The sequence below is a fragment of the Micropterus dolomieu genome, linkage group LG06, assembly GCF_021292245.1.
Source record: "Micropterus dolomieu isolate WLL.071019.BEF.003 ecotype Adirondacks linkage group LG06, ASM2129224v1, whole genome shotgun sequence".
Taxonomy (NCBI): domain Eukaryota; kingdom Metazoa; phylum Chordata; class Actinopteri; order Centrarchiformes; family Centrarchidae; genus Micropterus; species Micropterus dolomieu.
Genome location: NC_060155.1, coordinates 692,015 through 710,105, shown reverse-complemented (window position 1 = coordinate 710,105; position 18,091 = coordinate 692,015). Strand labels below are relative to the sequence as shown.

The window sequence follows — 18,091 nt, the reverse complement described above, 5'->3', positions numbered from 1 at the left end:
ACTGCCACTGCACACATACACGCTACACTTACACATGCACACTGACGACCCAGGGTTAGGGTTACAATTTTGGATTTATTCAGTCACTTCAAAAACATTTATTGAAAGTTTTATTCTTTTTACATGTTTATTTACAGCATTAAACATTGAAATGTATATTGTAATAGGCTGTATATTAACTTATTGGGAGATAACTGGTAGTTCTATGTAAAATCAGACCATTTTGGCGATATGAGCACCCCCATATCGCCAAAATGGCATGATCCTCGTTTCGCTGCGAAGCTTCGACTGTGAGATTGACAGTCGAATCAGGCTCCGCCCATGAAAGCATTGAATCTTCAACTATTCGGGGTCAACCCTATAACACACACACGCTTACTGTTTTACTTATTTACTTTTTTAAATATTTATTTTTACGGAATTTTTTATTTTTTTTTAAATTATGTTTTATTTTGTATTAACACACAAACAACTTTTATTTTATTTCCTTATCTAATGAAATTAATTAGGGTTATTGGTTGCATTTGAAGCAGTACGTTTTACTTCCAATCAAAGTTAGGATGTTAACAAAGCAGACAATGCAAAAGCAATTTATTGATATTCCCAAAGTTATGGTCTTGAGTGGTCTTGAAATAAAATCCTGAGTCCTCAATGTCTGAGACCGAGACAAGACCGAGTACAAATGCGGTTGAAGACCGAGACGAGACCAAAACCATCAAAAAGGTCTAGGTCTTAAGACCGATCTTTAGACCAAGTATTCACCCAGCTGACAACTAAGGGTTGTTGCATGCTTATTCTCAACTCACCGTTCACCGCTGTTGGAAGCTGGCAGTCTCAGTGGTGAAGTGCAGGCCATTTTATCTGCTGAGAGAACTCTCTGCTATTATTGTGACGGTGGTGTATATCCCTCCTAGAGCCAATGCTAACAGGGTGCTGCACAAGCTTTGTTGTGTCATAAAGTAGCAGCAATGGCACCACCAGACAGCTTTTTGTCACCAGCGACTTCAACAATGCCAATCTGAAAACTGTTCTACCAGCATGTGGACTTTGCATACAAAGCTCTCCCTTCCCCCAACATTGGCAACTAATACCACCTCTCTGTTATGCTAACCCCTGCATACAGACCACTGATGAAAACACAAGTACACAGGACCATCAGAACCTGGTCTGAAGAAGCTACCTCAGCATTTCAGGACTGCTTCAATTGCACAGACTACAATATGTTCAGAGCAGCCATTACTCCATATACATAAACATACATAAACCAGGTTAATATACAATGCACGACTCGACAGTAAAGTGTGATTATCTGACTAAACTGTCTGATAAAGCGTGTTTCATCTGTTTTGGTTTCACTATTTCTTTTTTCTGTTAATGTTGCTCTTTGTTCCTAGTTTATATGTTTACTAGCTGTGCTATTGTCATACTGTTTTATTCACAAGCAGTCAGGCACACTGCTAGCATACAACTTGCACACACAGGAACACACCACACACAAGCATACAACATATGCACAGACACATTTACACACGGACGCAACACACACAGACTAGCCCCCACTACTTAAGCTCGCCTCTTGGACTGTACACGGGGTTGGTTTGAGGGAGAAGAGATTTGAAAAATTTAACCATCAGTTTTCACAAGACTGGATAATGTTTGAGACATGCTGACGTGCTGTGGTAAGCGTATTGACTCATTTCTGTTTTCCGGTGCTTGCGTTGGTAGCATGTTTTGCTGCTCTCAGTAAATACCAGTTAAATTTGTTAGATTTGTCATTTGAGCTCATTCTTACAGTAGTTCTGCCTAAGCACTGACCACTCTTTCCGTCTTTAAGCGATTTTTGTTAAATATCATAGTTGTTTTCGAAAGTTTTGGTAGCTAACGCTACTGTACTTTAGCTTAGTTGTTAGTGACTTTAGCTTAGCAGCTAGCAATGGCTTCTCCTTCTCCCATAGTTAAGTGCATCCCTGGGGCCAGACCAGACGACATTGAGTCTTATTTGAAACTGCTGACTAAGGATAAACGTAAATACAGTAAGATTGTTATTCACACCGGCAGTAATGACTCCCAGTTACGCCAATTGGAGGTCACTAAGGTTAATGTTGAATTGGTTATCACTGGCAGACTTTCTGGGGAAGACCTGGTCTGATGGCATGGCGGAGAGATGGCATTCATCCCACTTGAGATGGAGCAGCTCTCATATCTAGAAATCTGGCCAAGTTTATTAGTGGACCAAATCCAAGACAACCCAGAGAGACCAGGAGTCAGAGTCGCAGTCTAACACACTTCTCTGCTCCTCCATTTCAGGAGTTACCTAGTCAAAAGCCCATAGTGACGGTGTCTGCCCCCCAACCATCGAAATTATTTAAATCAAAGGTAAACAGAAGAGGAGCTGTGCATAAAAACCAATAGAGTAAAAAAAGGAGAATTAAATGTGGACTCTTAAACATCAGATCTCTCTTCTAAAGGTGTACTAGTAAATGAACTAATATCAGATTATGATATTGATTTATTTTGTCTTACTGAAACCTGGCTGGGTGATGGAGAATATGTTAGCCTAAATGAATCCACCCCTCCCAGTCATATTAATACTCACATTCCTCGAGGCACAGGCCGAGGAGGTGGAGTTGCAGTTATCTTCCACTCTAGCCTACTAATCAGCTGTAATCCTAAACTAAATTATAACTCATTTGAAAGTCTTGTTCTTAGTCTTTCACACCCAAGATGGAAATCACTGCAACCAATTCTTTTTGTTGTAGTTTACCGAGCACCTGGCCCATACTCTGAATTCTTACCTGAATTTGCTGAATTTGAGTTTTAGCCAACTTTAGTCCTTCAAACAGAAGGAAAGTTATTATTGTAGGGGATTTTAATATTCATGTGGACGTTGAGAATGATGTATTAGTACTGCATTTATCTCTCTATTAGATCTCGACTCTGTTGCCCCTCGAAAAAAGAAAATAATAAAACAAAGATGGTTAGCTTCATGGTATAATACTGAAACTCGCAAATTAAAGCAAATATTGGGGAAACTTGAGAGGAATTGGTGTTCCACCAAACTGGAAAATTATCGCTTAATTTGGTTAGATAGTCTTAAAACATATAGGAAGTCTGTAATGCTGGAGAAGAATACTACTCGTTATTGATAGAGGAAAATAAGAACAACCCCAGGTTTCTTTTCAGCACTGTAGCCAGGCTGACAGAGAGTCACAGCTCTATTGAGCCAAGTATTCCCATAGCTCAGTAGTTACGACTTCATGAGCTTCTTTAATGATAAAATTCTAACTATTAGAAACAAAATTCACCAAGACCTGCCCTCAACTGGCAGAAAACAGTTGCCAAACAATTGTGTGACTTTCTATATAGCAGTAGTATATTTGACGATTTTCAGTCAGGATTTAGAGCTCATCATAGCACAGAGACAGCACTGGTGAAAATTACTAATGACCTCCTTATTGCATCAGACAAAGGACTTGTCTCTGTACTGGTTTTATTAGATCTTAGTGCTGCATTTGATACCATTGATCATCAGATCCTATTACAGAGACTGGAACATTTCATTGGCATTAAAGGAACCGCTCTAAGTCCTATTTATCAGATCGATTTCAGTTTGTACATGTTAACGATGAGTCCTCCATGCACGCCAAAGTTAGTCATGGAATTCCACAAGGATCTGTCCTTGGACCAATCCTCTTCACTTTATATATGCTTCCTTTAGGCAATATTATCAGGAAACACTCCATAAACTTTCTCATACTCAGTTATATCTATCGATCAAACCAGATGAAACTCATCAGTTAGCTAAACTTCAAATGTGCCTTCAGGATGTTAAAACCTGGATGACCTGTAATTTTCTCATGTTAAACTCAGATAAAACTGAAGTTATTGTTCTGGGGCCTAAGCACCTCTGTGACGCATTATCTAAAGATATAGTTTCCCTTGATGGCATCGCCCTGGCCTCCAGCACCACTGTGAGGAATCTTGGAGTTATCTTTGATCAGGACATGTCGTTTAGCTCTCACACTAAGCAAATTTCAATGATCGCCTTTTTTCACCTTCACAATATTGCAAAAATCAGGAACATCCCGTCTAAAAATTATGCAGAAAAACTAGTCCATGCATTTGTTACTTCTAGGCTGGATTACTGCAATTCCTTTTTATCAAGTCCATTAAGACTTTGCAGCTGATCCAGAATGCTGCAGCACGTGTTCTGACAGGAACCAGGAAAAGAGATCATATTTCTCCTGTTTTAGCTTCTCTGCATTGGCTTCCAGTAAAATCCAGAATAGAATTTAAAATCCTTCTTCTTACCTACAAAGCTCTTAATGGTCAGGCACCATCTTATCTTAAAGAGCTCATAGTACCTTACTACCCCACCAGAGCACTGCGCTCCCTGAATGCAGGGTTACTTGTGGTTTCGAGAGTCTAAAGCTGTGTCTCAATTCAGGGACCGCATCCTTCGAAGACTGCATTTGAAGACCGAATACGTCACAGTCGATGTGACTAGGCTGTCCCATTTCAAAGGCTCCTTCAAATGCAGCCTTCTTTTCGTCCGTTTGCAGGATCCAACAGCTGGATCCTTCGCAGCCCCAGGTATCCCGACATTCATTGCGCGCCGGTTGATTGTCCCAGCGTAAATAATGGCGTAGGCTGTGGAGCTGAGCCCCCCCGGATTTTACCTATAAATGTAAGTATTGGATTTCAACTCACTTCAAAAGCCAACTACACAAATGTAAAAATAACAAGAGGCATAAAAGCGCAATGTGTCATTTAAAGAATAGTTTTGTGGGAGAAGTTAACGTGAGTTAAGTGATTAACTGGCGAGCTAACGTTACATGAGGTTATTGATGTTCTAACATTAACGTTAAGTTAAACTTGTGTGGGCAAGTTACAACCTAAAAAATAAAGCCTTTAACGTCTTCACTTAAAACCGAAGAGGTTCAGAGTCAGACCTGCGTCTTACCGAGATTGTCGCGATATTATACATCACTTATACTTAGTATTATGTACATGAAAATAACGTTACCACGTAATGTTAGACTAATTTAACGTTAGACGGGTTGTGAACCCTGCTTGGTTTTCAGATAGTTAACGTTAGTAATGCAAAAACATCCCAAAAACCTTGGGATATAGTACACGGTTAATGTAACTAGGTTATTTTGCGATTTATGCTGCTTACTGTTTGGTGATGTGAAGCAAAAAACTTACTTGAACATGTCGTTTTGTTTTAGGGAGCAAGGAGCAAACTGCCCTGTTCATTAAACTGAGGGGGGAGAGCGACCACCTCTTCACCGGGGCAAAATTTTCTGCCAACGTGGCTTGGAGGTAATTAAAGTATCAATAGCCCTTTTGTAGTATCTGCATTTAATCATCTTGTACTTAAAGTTACAGTTAAATGAGCCCCCATCCTATTCAAAGCCTTTAACAATAAGAAAACTAGTAGATAGACAGCCCTTTGTTGTGTTTTTGTGTCTCTGTCCTGCCCTGTCACCTTTTCCAGTCTTCACAAAATTACCATTTCTTTTGTTTCTCTGTGATTAGGACAATTTTGGAGAAAATGGGCCTGTGGGGGAAGGTGACTTCCCTCAAAGCAAAAAAAAAAGTGGGAGAATAAAAAAATAAAAAAATACAAAGTATGTATGTGTGATTTGAAACTTATATATTCTGTATACATTTCTTTTTAATAATTTTTGTATAAATCGTTCACTGTGTAGCATAAAGGGAACTACAAACTGCATTCATCTTACAAATCTGTTTTAATATAATACATACATTTACCTTGTACGTTGTATATTCATTTAATTCATTTCAGCCATGCACGTTAATAAACACAGTCGCTGAAATTTGTTTTTCTGCTGTTGTTATTTACCATGATTGATTTCCTGTGCCTTAGGATTGCAAGTGTCCAGGCTGTTCTCTCTACTAGAGAGACTTGCAGAAAAATAAATCCTTAAATAATAATATATACAATATTTATTAATCAATTCAAATAAAATATTTGTTAAATAAATTATTTTATTTTCTGTGGTCTTTATAACTATTAGTATTTACAACATATTTACAACATTTATTCCACTGAGCAGGGAGACCCTGGTGATGCTGCTGGACCTGGATGGGCTGCCACAATAAAGACCATGGTCAGCAGGACATCATCTGGGGTGGTCTACAGAGTGTGTTGCAGGTGTGGATGCATCTCTCCACTGTCCACCGCATCGTCCAGCAGTGGGTTTGCAGGGCTGGTTCAATCGACGACTTCCATTTCACTAAGATGTTTTAGTAAGAGGCAAGAATAATAAGCTGTACACATAAAATACTAATTCACAATCTTATTTGGACAAAATAAATCTCTACAAAATATTTCAACAGGCGAAATTGTTAAGATATGAATAGGAATTTACCGATCTTTTACTTGCCTGTTAAAAATATTGGCGGTCAGGGGGCACCTCCTCCAGGGCAGACACCTCTGCAGACAGCTGGTCACGCCAGGGAGCACCACTGACCGTCTCCAAACGGTTCTCCCCCTCATCCTCTGCCACATCCTCCTCAGGCTCATCCTCTGGGGCCACAATGTCACCAGCCCCAAGGCAGATTTTGTGGAGGATGGCACATGCTGCTATGACCTGAAATGGTTACAAATATATTTCAGTCTAAAAAATACTCACGTGAGGTACACGTGTGGTGCACCTCCAGCGCTTGCAGGAAGATGGCCCGGAACCTGGTCTTCATCATCCCAAAAGCAAGTTCTATAATGGAGCGTGCCCTGGAGTGATGGCTGTTGAAGCGCTGGGCTCCCACACCTTGTATTGGCCTCTTGTAGGGACTGATGAGGGGGAGTGGGTGTTGGAGGCACGGGTACCCTCCGTCTGCAAGGATGAAATGCCCTGGAGGAGGGTAGCACGGGCGGCTGTGGCTCAGGAGGTAGAGCGGGTTGGCCGTTAATCGGAAGGTCGGCGGTTCAATCCCTGGCTCCCCCTCTCTCCCTCTTTATGGCTGTCTCTCTCTCTTGCCCTTTCTCACTCTCTCTCTCCCTCACCCCCAACCGGTCGAGACAGATGGCCGCCCACCCTGAGTCATGGTTGTGCTCGAGGTTTCTGTCTCCTAAAAGGAAGTTTTTCCTTGCTTCTTTCTTCTGTCTTCTGTGTTTCTGTAAAAGCGCTCTGAAATAACTGTTGTTGTGATTTGGCGCTATATAAATAAAATTGAATTGAATTGAATTAAATAATATACAAACAGACATTGTCTTACTGCAGGAGACTCATTTATCCAAGACAGCAGATAAACTCACCTCAGCACAGTTTTCTTACTCGTACTCAGCCTGTTATAACACCAAACAAAGAGGTGTAACCATTATGATAAATATGAAAATGCACTTCAATCATAATACCACTACTGTAAATCCAGAGGGTCGATTTATTATAGTAAACATTTGTATTTAAAATACTGATTTATGCATTGCTAATATCTATGGCCCGAATGTTGATGACCCCTTCTTTTTTGATGGTTTCTTCACCTCACTCTCGGCTCACTCGGACACAGCTCTTATAATAGGAGGGGACTTCAACCTGGTATGTAATCCAGCAGTTGACAGTATACAACAGACACCCTTAAACAATACATAAGCAATTTTGGTCTTCGTGATGTATGGCGTTCTCACCACCCCACTCTCAGAGAACATACCTTCTTTTCACCAGTCCACCACTCATATTCTTGCCTTGACTTTTTTTTGGTCAGCAGCTCAATTATGACAGACATCTCGAATGCTCAGATTCACCGTATCACTATCAGCGATCAAGCACCGGTTTCTATCACTCTGAATAAAAAAAGTCACACCACCAACTAGAAATTGGAGATTTAATACATCATTACTTAAATACATAGATTTTATTAGTTATTTCAAAAAGGAGTGGGCAATAATTATGGAAACCAATGACCTTCAATACTAGACCAGTGGCATTCACTCCACTCTGTTCTTTTTATTCATTTTACTTTTTATATTATGGCTTTTAATGTCATGCAAATTGACACCTTTTTTTTGGACAACTTTGTAGGATGAATGTGGTGGGCTCATTCACTGGATTAGAAGTTTTTTAACTGACGGCCTTCAGAGAGTTTTAATGAATGGGGTCTACTCAGATGAGCTTGTTATAAATACTAGAGCACCACAAGGCTGTGTGTTGTCACCTTTGTTGTTTTCAATTTATATAAATGACATGACATGCAATGTTGAGTAATCTAAGTTCAGATTTAAGGAATACAAGTGTCAACAGAAAGCCTGCGTTACAATCTGGGGACAGAGTTTGAAAAATTAACCTGTTAGAAAGGTTCTAAGAAAAGATGCTCTGGAGATGCATGATACAGTGTCTTTTCAAACTTGACCTACACTAGGGACTAAAAGTCAGAATATCTATCTCTGCTCCTTCTGCTTTTAAAAAGTCTGTCTCTCACATGTCCCAAAACTGGGGGAAAGGAAAAAGGGAAAAATAGAAACTTTGGATCAAGTGATACAATATCACACAATACCACATCACCAAGGTAAACAACTTTACCTTATTGGTGTGTGGTGTGGTAGTAAAACACTTGGACTTGACTGTTCACAGAGATTCACAGCACAGCTCTGCACAACTGTCAGCTGTAGATACATTTTGTAAACATGGTGGCTCAATGGTAGTGCACAACGGGGAAGTCCTGAGGTTTGAACCCTACCTGACCGACTGCGTGTTCTCCTGATGTCCCCATGGTGCACAGGTGTCCATTGTCCACAGGCTTACAGACTTGTCTATAGGTTTCCAACCTGTTATGGGTGCCCCCTAACTCTCTCCTATTGTTGGGTTTGCACCAACTCTGGATAGGCTGGGATAAGTGGATAGGATACATGCATACAGAAAATGTTTGAGTTTTGTATCAACAATAATTAACATATTATTTTGAATCTGTCTCAGGTGGAACCTAACCCAAAGCGCCTTAGTGCTGTTGAGAGACTAGAAGCTGACAAGGCCAAGTATGTCAAGAGCCAGGAAGTTATCAACGCCAAGCAGGAGCCAGTCAAACCACCAATGCTGGCCAAGCCTCCCATCGGTCACACCCTCCTGTCCAAGAGAGGCTCTGGGATTGGTGGAGGAGGAAATGGAGGTGGGATACCTTTCAAAGCATCCAATAACAACGCCAAGTCAGACACATGTGCAACAAGCAGCGGCAGCAGCAAACGGGAGAATTTAAACCTGGAGATCCTGAAAAATCTGCTTAACTCATCGTCCTCTTCAGGAGCAGGATCTGAAGGGCTAGGAGGTGGAGCTAAGAGTGCGGTGATGATGAGGTCATCAGGGGGAATGGCCAGGAGTTGGACACCTTCAGGGTAAAATAATATTTGATAAGCTTTGCTTACATCTTGTGTAAATTACCGCTTAATCATTTATCAAATGGGTCACCCTGACTGAAATTCTCCAAATGTTCCCCTGATACATGGTTAATTCACCATAGTCTGAACTTAAATGCATAAAATAAGCTATTACCTGTCTATTGTGTATCAGATGTCTTCCCATTTGTGTGTTAATTGTAAAAAGTTGCATTTGGTCAGCAACAGCTACCAACTTTTCCTCCAAATGACTTTCTCTTAGTTTTTTTTATCTTAGTAAGGATGGTGGCATCTATGGTGTATAAAGGTTGGCAAGCTAATGTAGATCGCTATCTTAACCACATAGCCACAGGGTAGTATAAACTGGATTTGAAACACAGACCTGTGGATAGAAATAAGATAATACATTGTGCAGTATTATTTTTAGTACAGGGTTCCCGCGGCTCCTTAAACAACCTTAAAGACAATGCAAGACCCCACAATTAAAATAAGTTTTATGTTACTTTTACGTTAGCTGCAGCTGTTGACATCTGACTACATGTCATATCGTTATCGTCAGTCGTACTTGCAAGATTGTGAGATAAGTTTAATAAAAAAGTGGTTAGTGGAAGTTGGTTGGTGGAGGTGGTTACGTTCACGTGAGGCACCATAGGGGTGAAAAACGTTGAATTCCACAAGTTCTTAAATGCTCCAACGGTAAGCAGCGGCAACTTATGGGTCTATGCTAATGGCTGCATTGTTAGCACGTAGCAGACGTGCTAACAATGCATTCAAGTGCTTCAAATGCATTCAAGTCAACTCTGATAAGTTAGTCTATGTTCCTAATAGTCTATATCAACTGCACGAACAACCAGAGCTGTAAGGGCAGTAGCAGTGTCAGGGGTCATGGGGTTACCATGGGAGCTGGGTTGGGAGTCTGGGGCCTGATTTTAATGCATGTTTTAAATTTGTGTAGGAGGCATGTCCAAGCTTAAAGGTTGTTAAGTTGCTCTTCATGTCCACAAGTATGCAATGTGGGGAGGGACAATATTCAAATTCGGCTTATATTTATTGTCCACATTCTGAGCCTGATTTTGTCTTTGCCTACCCTGTTTTACTACTTTGCATGAATCTTTCTTTTTTCTGCTCCTAGGATGCCATTAACTTACCGATCTACAATGACGCTTAATGAGCAACCACCAGACTCAGCTCCTAGTCCAAGCACCTCACATTCCCTCCGATCCTTCTCCCATTCCCTGAAGGTCCCTCCAGTCAACATTGGGGGGCGTCGCAGTCCACTCCAGGGAGGAAACCTAAACCTTAGTAGACGAGTCCTGGACGAGAGGGGAGGTGAAGGAGGAGTTATCGATCGCTCTCGTTCCCCACTACCACCTCTGCTCACCTCCCATTCCTCCTCTGACCTCCTGCGACTGTGCAATGGCAAGCCACTCCGCATGGCCCGATCCAGCAGCTCCTCAGCTCCACCCCTCCCTCCAAAACCCAACCCTGCCTCCCTCCCTCCTCCCGCACTTTCCTTGTCATTGCCTCCCCCTCATCCAACTCCATCCCCCTCGCCCTGTGACAACAATACCCCTCAGTCGCTACCTTGTGATATCGGAGACCCTTACAATACTTCAACAGATCCCACCCTGGAGCTTGAGCTTGGTTCATCCGTGGCTCGTCGCTCCTCGCTACACAGATCTAAATCAGACCTGTCAGACCGGTACGCCCGTGCTGGAGCTGATGTGGAACGTTTTTTTAACTATTGCGGCATCGACCCAGAGGAGCTGGAAGCAGTCGGTCCAGAGAACTTTGCACGGGCTAACTCAGATATCGTCAGCCTTAACTTTCGATCAGCCTCTATGATCTCCTCTGACTGTGACCAGTCTAGGCAATCCTCAAACGATGGACTATCAGATGCGGATGAGGGCGAGGAGGAGGAGGAGGAGGCAGGGGAGCGTGTTCCATATGGTATCTCTGCTGTTGAGCGAAATGCAAGAGTCATTAAGTGGCTGTACAGCATCAGACAGGCGAGAGAGACGCAAAAAGTCTCACATGTTTAGGACAAGCAGTAAAATGGATTGGATGTACTGTAAACTACAGACAAACTGCCCCATGTTTCAGAATTGATAGATGGACCAACATTACTTATAGGTTTAGAGACTGTGATCTTGTGGCTGAATTGAAAATTTGTCAAAATGTATAGATGGATGAACGAATGGAGGGAAGAGAAAGTCTAACACAAACTAGGTAAGAAAACAGACAATGTTTTGTTTAGATGAATGAAGAGTGAGGAAAAGGACTCCAATCCTCCCTGAATTAGAACAACATGAACACTAAAAACAGAAAGGAATTAAACTTGGACAGTCATATGAACAAAATCTAGTCCAGTCTAGTGTGGAGAGACAAACACAGGACATGTTTAAAAAACGACAGATGTCTGTCAATTTGCTTGAGCAACAAGAGCGAAATGTACTACGATTGTCCAAGGAACCATAAAGTGACCGCCTCACTACACTACACGGGGTTATAGGCCATTCTCACTGACAACATTTTGGCTTGTCCAACATTACATTTGGGGGCAGCCTGGTTTCAGACCTATGCATAATCACCCACATCTGATTTGCTCAGCTATTCAAAAAGGATTGGTTTCATGTTTACTATTCATAGCGTTGTAGGAGGGATTATGAATTGAGACATATAGCCTATATAGCTTAATCTGTAAAAAATGCCAACATGATGTAAGTGTAAGTAATAACTCCCGCTGGGAATCCACATTAAAAGTGAGACGTAGCGTTCTGTATGATGAATCCGCACCAACTCCACTCTCCACTTTTCCATCTCCATCCTCAGAAGCAGTTGTTCTGTCAACAGCACCTGAGGAGATGAGAGGACACTGGCCAGACCAACTGTCCAGGCAGTCACACACGTGTGTCTCTGAATCAGTGTGCATTGACACATGTGAAAAAATGGAACATTTCACAACAACAGTTCTCACATTGCGCCTTTCATATAGAGCAGGTCTAGACTGTACGGTTTTGATATTATTCACAAAGACCCAACAGTTCCCACCATGAGCAAGCGCTTGCCGGCTTGCCTTTTAAGAGGCAGAAACCTCGAGCAGAACCATGGCTCAAGGTGGGCAGCCATCTGCCTCGACCAGTTGGGGTTGAGGGAGAGAGAGAGAGAGAGAGAGAGAGAGCCATAGAGGGCTGGGGGGATTGGGGAAAGCAGCCAACACAGTATCCAGACTGAAAGTGATGAAATAATTATAGAAATGATAATAATAATAACAAGTGGACTAGTAATAATACAACAAAGGGTGTTGAGCAGGAACACGGTAGCAGGTTCAATTGATATTAGGGCTTTGTCACAAAACCAACTTTAGACGATTAAGAATTAAAAGGTAATTTGTTTGAATTTATTTCTTGCAGAATTTACTTGATTCTGCCCATCTGCACTGTCTCTGCTGCCTCACTGAGTGACACAGCTAGCAGGTGACTTCACATTTATTGTGCTAATATTACTGTAAGGCAGTCCGCAGTTATCCACAGTTTTTACATCTGTGGTGTCAAATCCAGAATTCTTCCTCGCATTATTTCTAAGGTGGTTTGGTATCACGATCATCTGTTCAGCACTTCACTAGTTTCCTGCAATTTGTGTTAGCAAAGAGCAACAACAAATCAGTGTCACAGTGCATTAACAAACGTTACTGTTGCACTTATAGAATGTGAATTTGAATTAAATTCAGATCAAATATTTATTTTATCCTATATTTATCCTATTTATCCTATCCTATTAAACGGTACTTTCAATTTCAAATACAACCACCTTAATCAGTTTAATGCTTACTGGAATCATAGCTCCTGTGTAAACTAAAACTCACTACTGATTGGTCAGGCCAAAATGTCCACTTTGAGAAAGGCCTATGTCACAGTGTTGATCTCTCAGTTTAAACACACTTTGAAAAAAGTCCCTAATCTCTTTGAAAAACAGATACTGAACGCTGTCAAAAATGAGAAATCACTTTGGAAAGTCAGTGATGCTGGTACACTGTGCGACCGTAATGACGTCCACTCAGAGAAGTTACTTAATATTCATTACAGGTGACTGTTAAAGGAAACATGTATCAATGCCGCACTAACTTAATGGGTCAAAAGATTAGGTCATTAAGGAATCAAGGTGATGAAAAACAAGTGGTTATAAGCTAGCTTTCACTAAGCTTTAGCTCTTAAGCTAGTTATTGTAATTGCTAAATGAAGGCCTAGGAGTGTGTAATGTTTGAGTGACAAAGGAAACAGGATGTTGACAATGAGTCATTTAGACAGATGCTCACACAATATAAAATATAATCTCTCAATACTTATCTGTACGGCATTAAGGGCACACAATCATCAATGCGTTGATTAAAAAATTTGTCATCAATCTGTTCATTTCAACCAACAAAATATTTCACTGGAGAGTTCTGGTGTCATGTGATGGGATATGGTTTTTCAAAGGCTGTTCCACACCGACAAGAGTCCTGACATGTATAAATATAGAAAATAAAGAAATAAAATAATAATTAATACAGTACACATAAATCTTGCCAAAGTTAGTTCTTCCCACTATACATTACTTTTCATTGAAGTTAAGCCATTGTATTTATATTTTACAGTTCTGATTTGAAAGAGTGTAATTTTCACATGGAAGAGTCACAATGTAAATTGTATTTGTACAATGACAATCATGATTAATGATAAACTCAAACATTTATTGAACATTTGTTAGGAAAACTATATTGTTATTATTATCATTGTTTTATTGTCCAGCCCTAAGTCATCAGTAACTGATAAACATTAATTTGGTGAGTTTGCCAAACTACTAGACATCCTTTCTATTGTGTAGTCAATGTCCTCTCTACATGCTGGTGTGGGTTTAACAGATGAAGAACATCACTATATAATGCTAATGCTTGATGCATAGAGAGTGGCCCGTGTCTTTATTCTCTTCAGAAAGACAACACTCATTTTCTTACTTAAATTAACTCAGTGATAGCATCATGGTGTTTTCAGACATTTAGCTGTCCAATGAATGAGTTGGCAGTCAGTACATATGACTTCTTGTTTACTCCTCTTAGTTCATGTGTAATAAGTCAGTGAACATGAATGGGACCACAACTAAAAGACAACTATTCTTCATTTTCATCTTGTGCGAAGCAAATGAACCAAATTACAGGTGTTAAACGGATCAAACCTACACACATATTACAGATGCCATCACTTCTTTACTTCTTACTCGGTGAAAGTGAAAGTGAAAGTTCAACAGAGATGATCACTGGGATCAAATGAAGGACTGTTACAGGACACCAAAACTCTCCTTTCAAACACAATTATGCGATTATGTACACCACCGGGCACTATCAACCTGCACTGAAAGCAATATAAGTCTGTTCACTATTATAGGACATTTTACTATATGGTATTGCATAGGAAGGTGGAAGTATGCTCATGATCATTTTATATGTCAATGTTCTCTACAAATGCCACTTGAGATGTATAGGTGTTTATAGTTGCTTATACGGTAAATAGCGTCCTACAACCACACACAGGAGGAACTCCAGTATTGGGTCTGCATTACTTCATGGTGGACGTGTCAATGCCCTCAGCTCTGCTTTCCCTCTCTCCACCTCTGTCTTCAAAACCAGCCGCAGGGAGAAACCTGTTAATGAAGGTTGGTCCATTACCAAGTTCACCTCCACCCTTACCATGTCATCTATGTAGATGTCTGCACATCGCTGACATGTCGCAAGGCCTGAAGTCATGGGTGTGAATGCAGCGCCTCAGTCAGTGTTTACCAAATGTCAGTGTGTCTGTCTGCCCCACCACCTCCCTTCACCTCACCTTAAATCAGTGGTGGAGTGTGTCCAACAGCAGCAACAACCCTGCTGGGCTTACTTCACTTTGCTGCACAGTACGCTGTATCAGAAAAAACATAGGCAACAACACCTGAGGCGACCTCAGTCCCTTTCATTTTGACAGGTAAAAGGTTTGGAATGCACATGGGAGAGTGGGGTGAGATGGGCCACATATTAGTGGAATATATCTAGTCCTTAGATAAAGGCTTGCTGCTGTCTAACACCCCATTTACGCTTTTTATGCGTCCGGTAGATCAGATAGCTATCCAGTATCAAGAACATAGAGTAAATGCAACCGAGAAACACCAAAAGACGCCAAAGTTGTTCAAACAAGATCAGGACACAGTGTGAGAAGTTTTATTGGTAAATATATCTGTCTTGCCAAGTCACATAGGTCATATCATCATAGCCTTTGCTAACTTGTAGCAGCTGAGAAAACATCTGGTGTTTTGGTCTGGCTATTTTCAAGCTCAGAAGAACTGAAGTGGCATACAGAGTAGAGCAGGATGTTCTGCTGACACATTTATTAGTATTATGCAACAGTCCTCCTAAGAAACACTCTGAAACCACATTAGTTTAATGTAAGTTACAACTCACCATTAAATCCGAAAGTCATCACACGCTATGAAACCGCATTTTGGATTTTGTCCCTCACAGTGTAGTCACGCCACAGTGGTTAGCATTTCATGGCCAGTTCTGACCGGTGGAATAATAACCAATACATCTTTAAACATACATATGGGCATATCAAGGTCAATTTGAAAAATCCAAACATGTCATTAAAAAACACTGCCAACATATCCTAACAAAATACTCATATACTCACGTTTGAGCAAAACAGCATTGTGGGAGTTGTAGGAAGTTTCCATTATTGATGAATCCCTTCTTCCTAAATCAGACTACAGTGGAAGTGAAGTGAACCCAGCTGGGAGAAAGACCCTTCCCACATCTCCTCACTCTTAGCGCAGGGCTGTGCTAGCATGTTCCTGTCCATTACCCTGATCTGTCATTTCCACTGACCTTCCCCCCGGAACCCAGGAAACCCTGCTGCTTCACACTGTCAGCATTTACAAAGACAATATTGTACCTTTCTGGCAGTAACATTATGCTTCACTTTCACCTTCGTCTACATGGTGTGTTTTTGTTTATTTTCTATCTTTGGCTTAACAGAGATCTTCTGTGGTATTTGCTTTGTTTTATTTTTCTTCTATGTCTAGATGCTGTAAGAAAAACGTATATATTTGATTTAAGAAAGCAATGTGTTGGATTTCGTTTTTTTTCTCTGTCTGAAGGTTTATGTGTTACAAAAGATTCCAAACAAAAACTCCTCGGTACAGAACTGCCTGATCAAACTCGGCAGGGTTGTTTCAACTTAGACTTAGTGTTGACTGTTTTTTGACGTGGAAACTGTTACATTTTGCTTGATTAAAGAAAAAAAGTGTTCATGTTTAGTTTCTTTTGATAATTTCAATAAATGGCTTCTTTTGCCATTTCTTGCCACTGATGTTTGTTCAAGTATTAATCCCTTAAAGTGAGATTATAGCTTTTGCTGAACAGCGACTGACGATCACAGGATAATGGCACATCGAATTTCACTTTATTTCCAAAGATTCTCCTAAGTCAAGCCAAATCCTAATGTGCACCCTCCGGACTTTGCACTTGCGTACTTTTGTCATACATAAAGTGATGTGTCCATCATCACCACATCAAGTCTGCGGGGGTGCAGGGTTGAAAGGGGTTGAAAGGCCTTAAGTGGTTCCATGGAGTTTAATTTAAGTTTCTGAAACTGAAACTCATATCAAAGTAGTTTTCTGAATGGTTAAGGATATTGATTTTGACAGCTTATGTGTATTATGTGCATGATCTGCTGCAATATGTAGTATTGTATTATTATTGTTCTTTTACATTGTCAGATCCATATTTCTGTGGATTCTATGTATTACTCTGGAATCTTGCAGGAAGTCCTCTTGAGGCTCCTTGTGGACTGAATTATGGAAGACAGACCTAGGCACTTCCCTAACACCGTTATGTCTACAAGTGCTGTGAAGTCTGGAAATTTAGATTCAGCCTCAGTTTCTATGAAGACATGAATGAAAACTCGAGCAAGCCCACCATGAGCAAGCACTTACCGACAGAGGCCAGGAAAAACGTATTTTAAAGAGGCAGAAACCTCGAGCAGAACCATGATTCAGGGTGGACGGCCATCTGCCTCAAACGGTTGGGGGTGAAGGAGAGAGAGAGAGAGAGAGAGAGAGAGAGAGAGACAGCAAGAATATTGTTACAAATAATTTGTTGTATGTTAATTATGATAATGATAATAATAGTAATAATAATAATAATAACAATAATAACAATAGGACTAGTAACAATAGTCATTGCAGTAGAGGGTGCCGAGCAGGAACACGGGGGCAGCAGGTGACCCGCAGCCACAGATCCAGACTCCACAGCTCCAGAGCCAGAAAACCTGCAGGAAGTGATAGGAGAGAGGAGAGGGACGAGAAAGCACAAGACTACCAGAAAGGGGAGAAGTTGTGTTAGTAACATGCAATAATGGGATGAGGTTGCATACAGAGGGAGAGAAAGTAGAGGAGAGAGGAGCTCAGTGCATCATAGGAAATCCCCCGGCAGTCTAGGCCTATAGCAGCATAACTAAGGGATGGTTCAGGACTCACCTGAGCCAGCCCTAACTATAAGCTTTATCAAAGAGGAAAGTCTTAAGCCTACTCTTAAATGTGGAGATGGTGTCTGCCTCCTGAACCCAAACTGGAACCTGGTTCCACAGGAGAGGAGCTTGATAGCTGAACGCTCTGGCTCCTAGTCTACTTTTGGAGACTCTAGGAACCACAAGTAACCCTGCATTCTGG

General features: G+C 41.0%; 1 protein-coding gene across 3 annotated transcripts in view; it reads left to right on the top strand.

The window, feature by feature from the left end:
* The window catches only part of fam110b (family with sequence similarity 110 member B), a 51,615-nt gene extending 34,945 nt beyond the window's left edge, over positions 1 to 16,670 (top strand). The window contains exons 2-4 of one of the 3 annotated variants that reach the window (XM_046051789.1): positions 8,940 to 9,129; positions 9,262 to 9,352; positions 10,485 to 16,670. In XM_046051789.1, the coding sequence (XP_045907745.1) occupies positions 8,940 to 9,129; positions 9,262 to 9,352; positions 10,485 to 11,394 (1,191 nt within the window). In that variant the 3' untranslated portion in view covers positions 11,395 to 16,670. Of the gene's footprint in view, positions 1 to 1,554; positions 1,680 to 8,939; positions 9,353 to 10,484 lie in introns of those variants that run through there. The other 2 variants (XM_046051790.1, XM_046051788.1) reach the window with 2 other exon arrangements.
* The last annotated feature ends 1,421 nt before the right edge of the window (positions 16,671 to 18,091 follow it).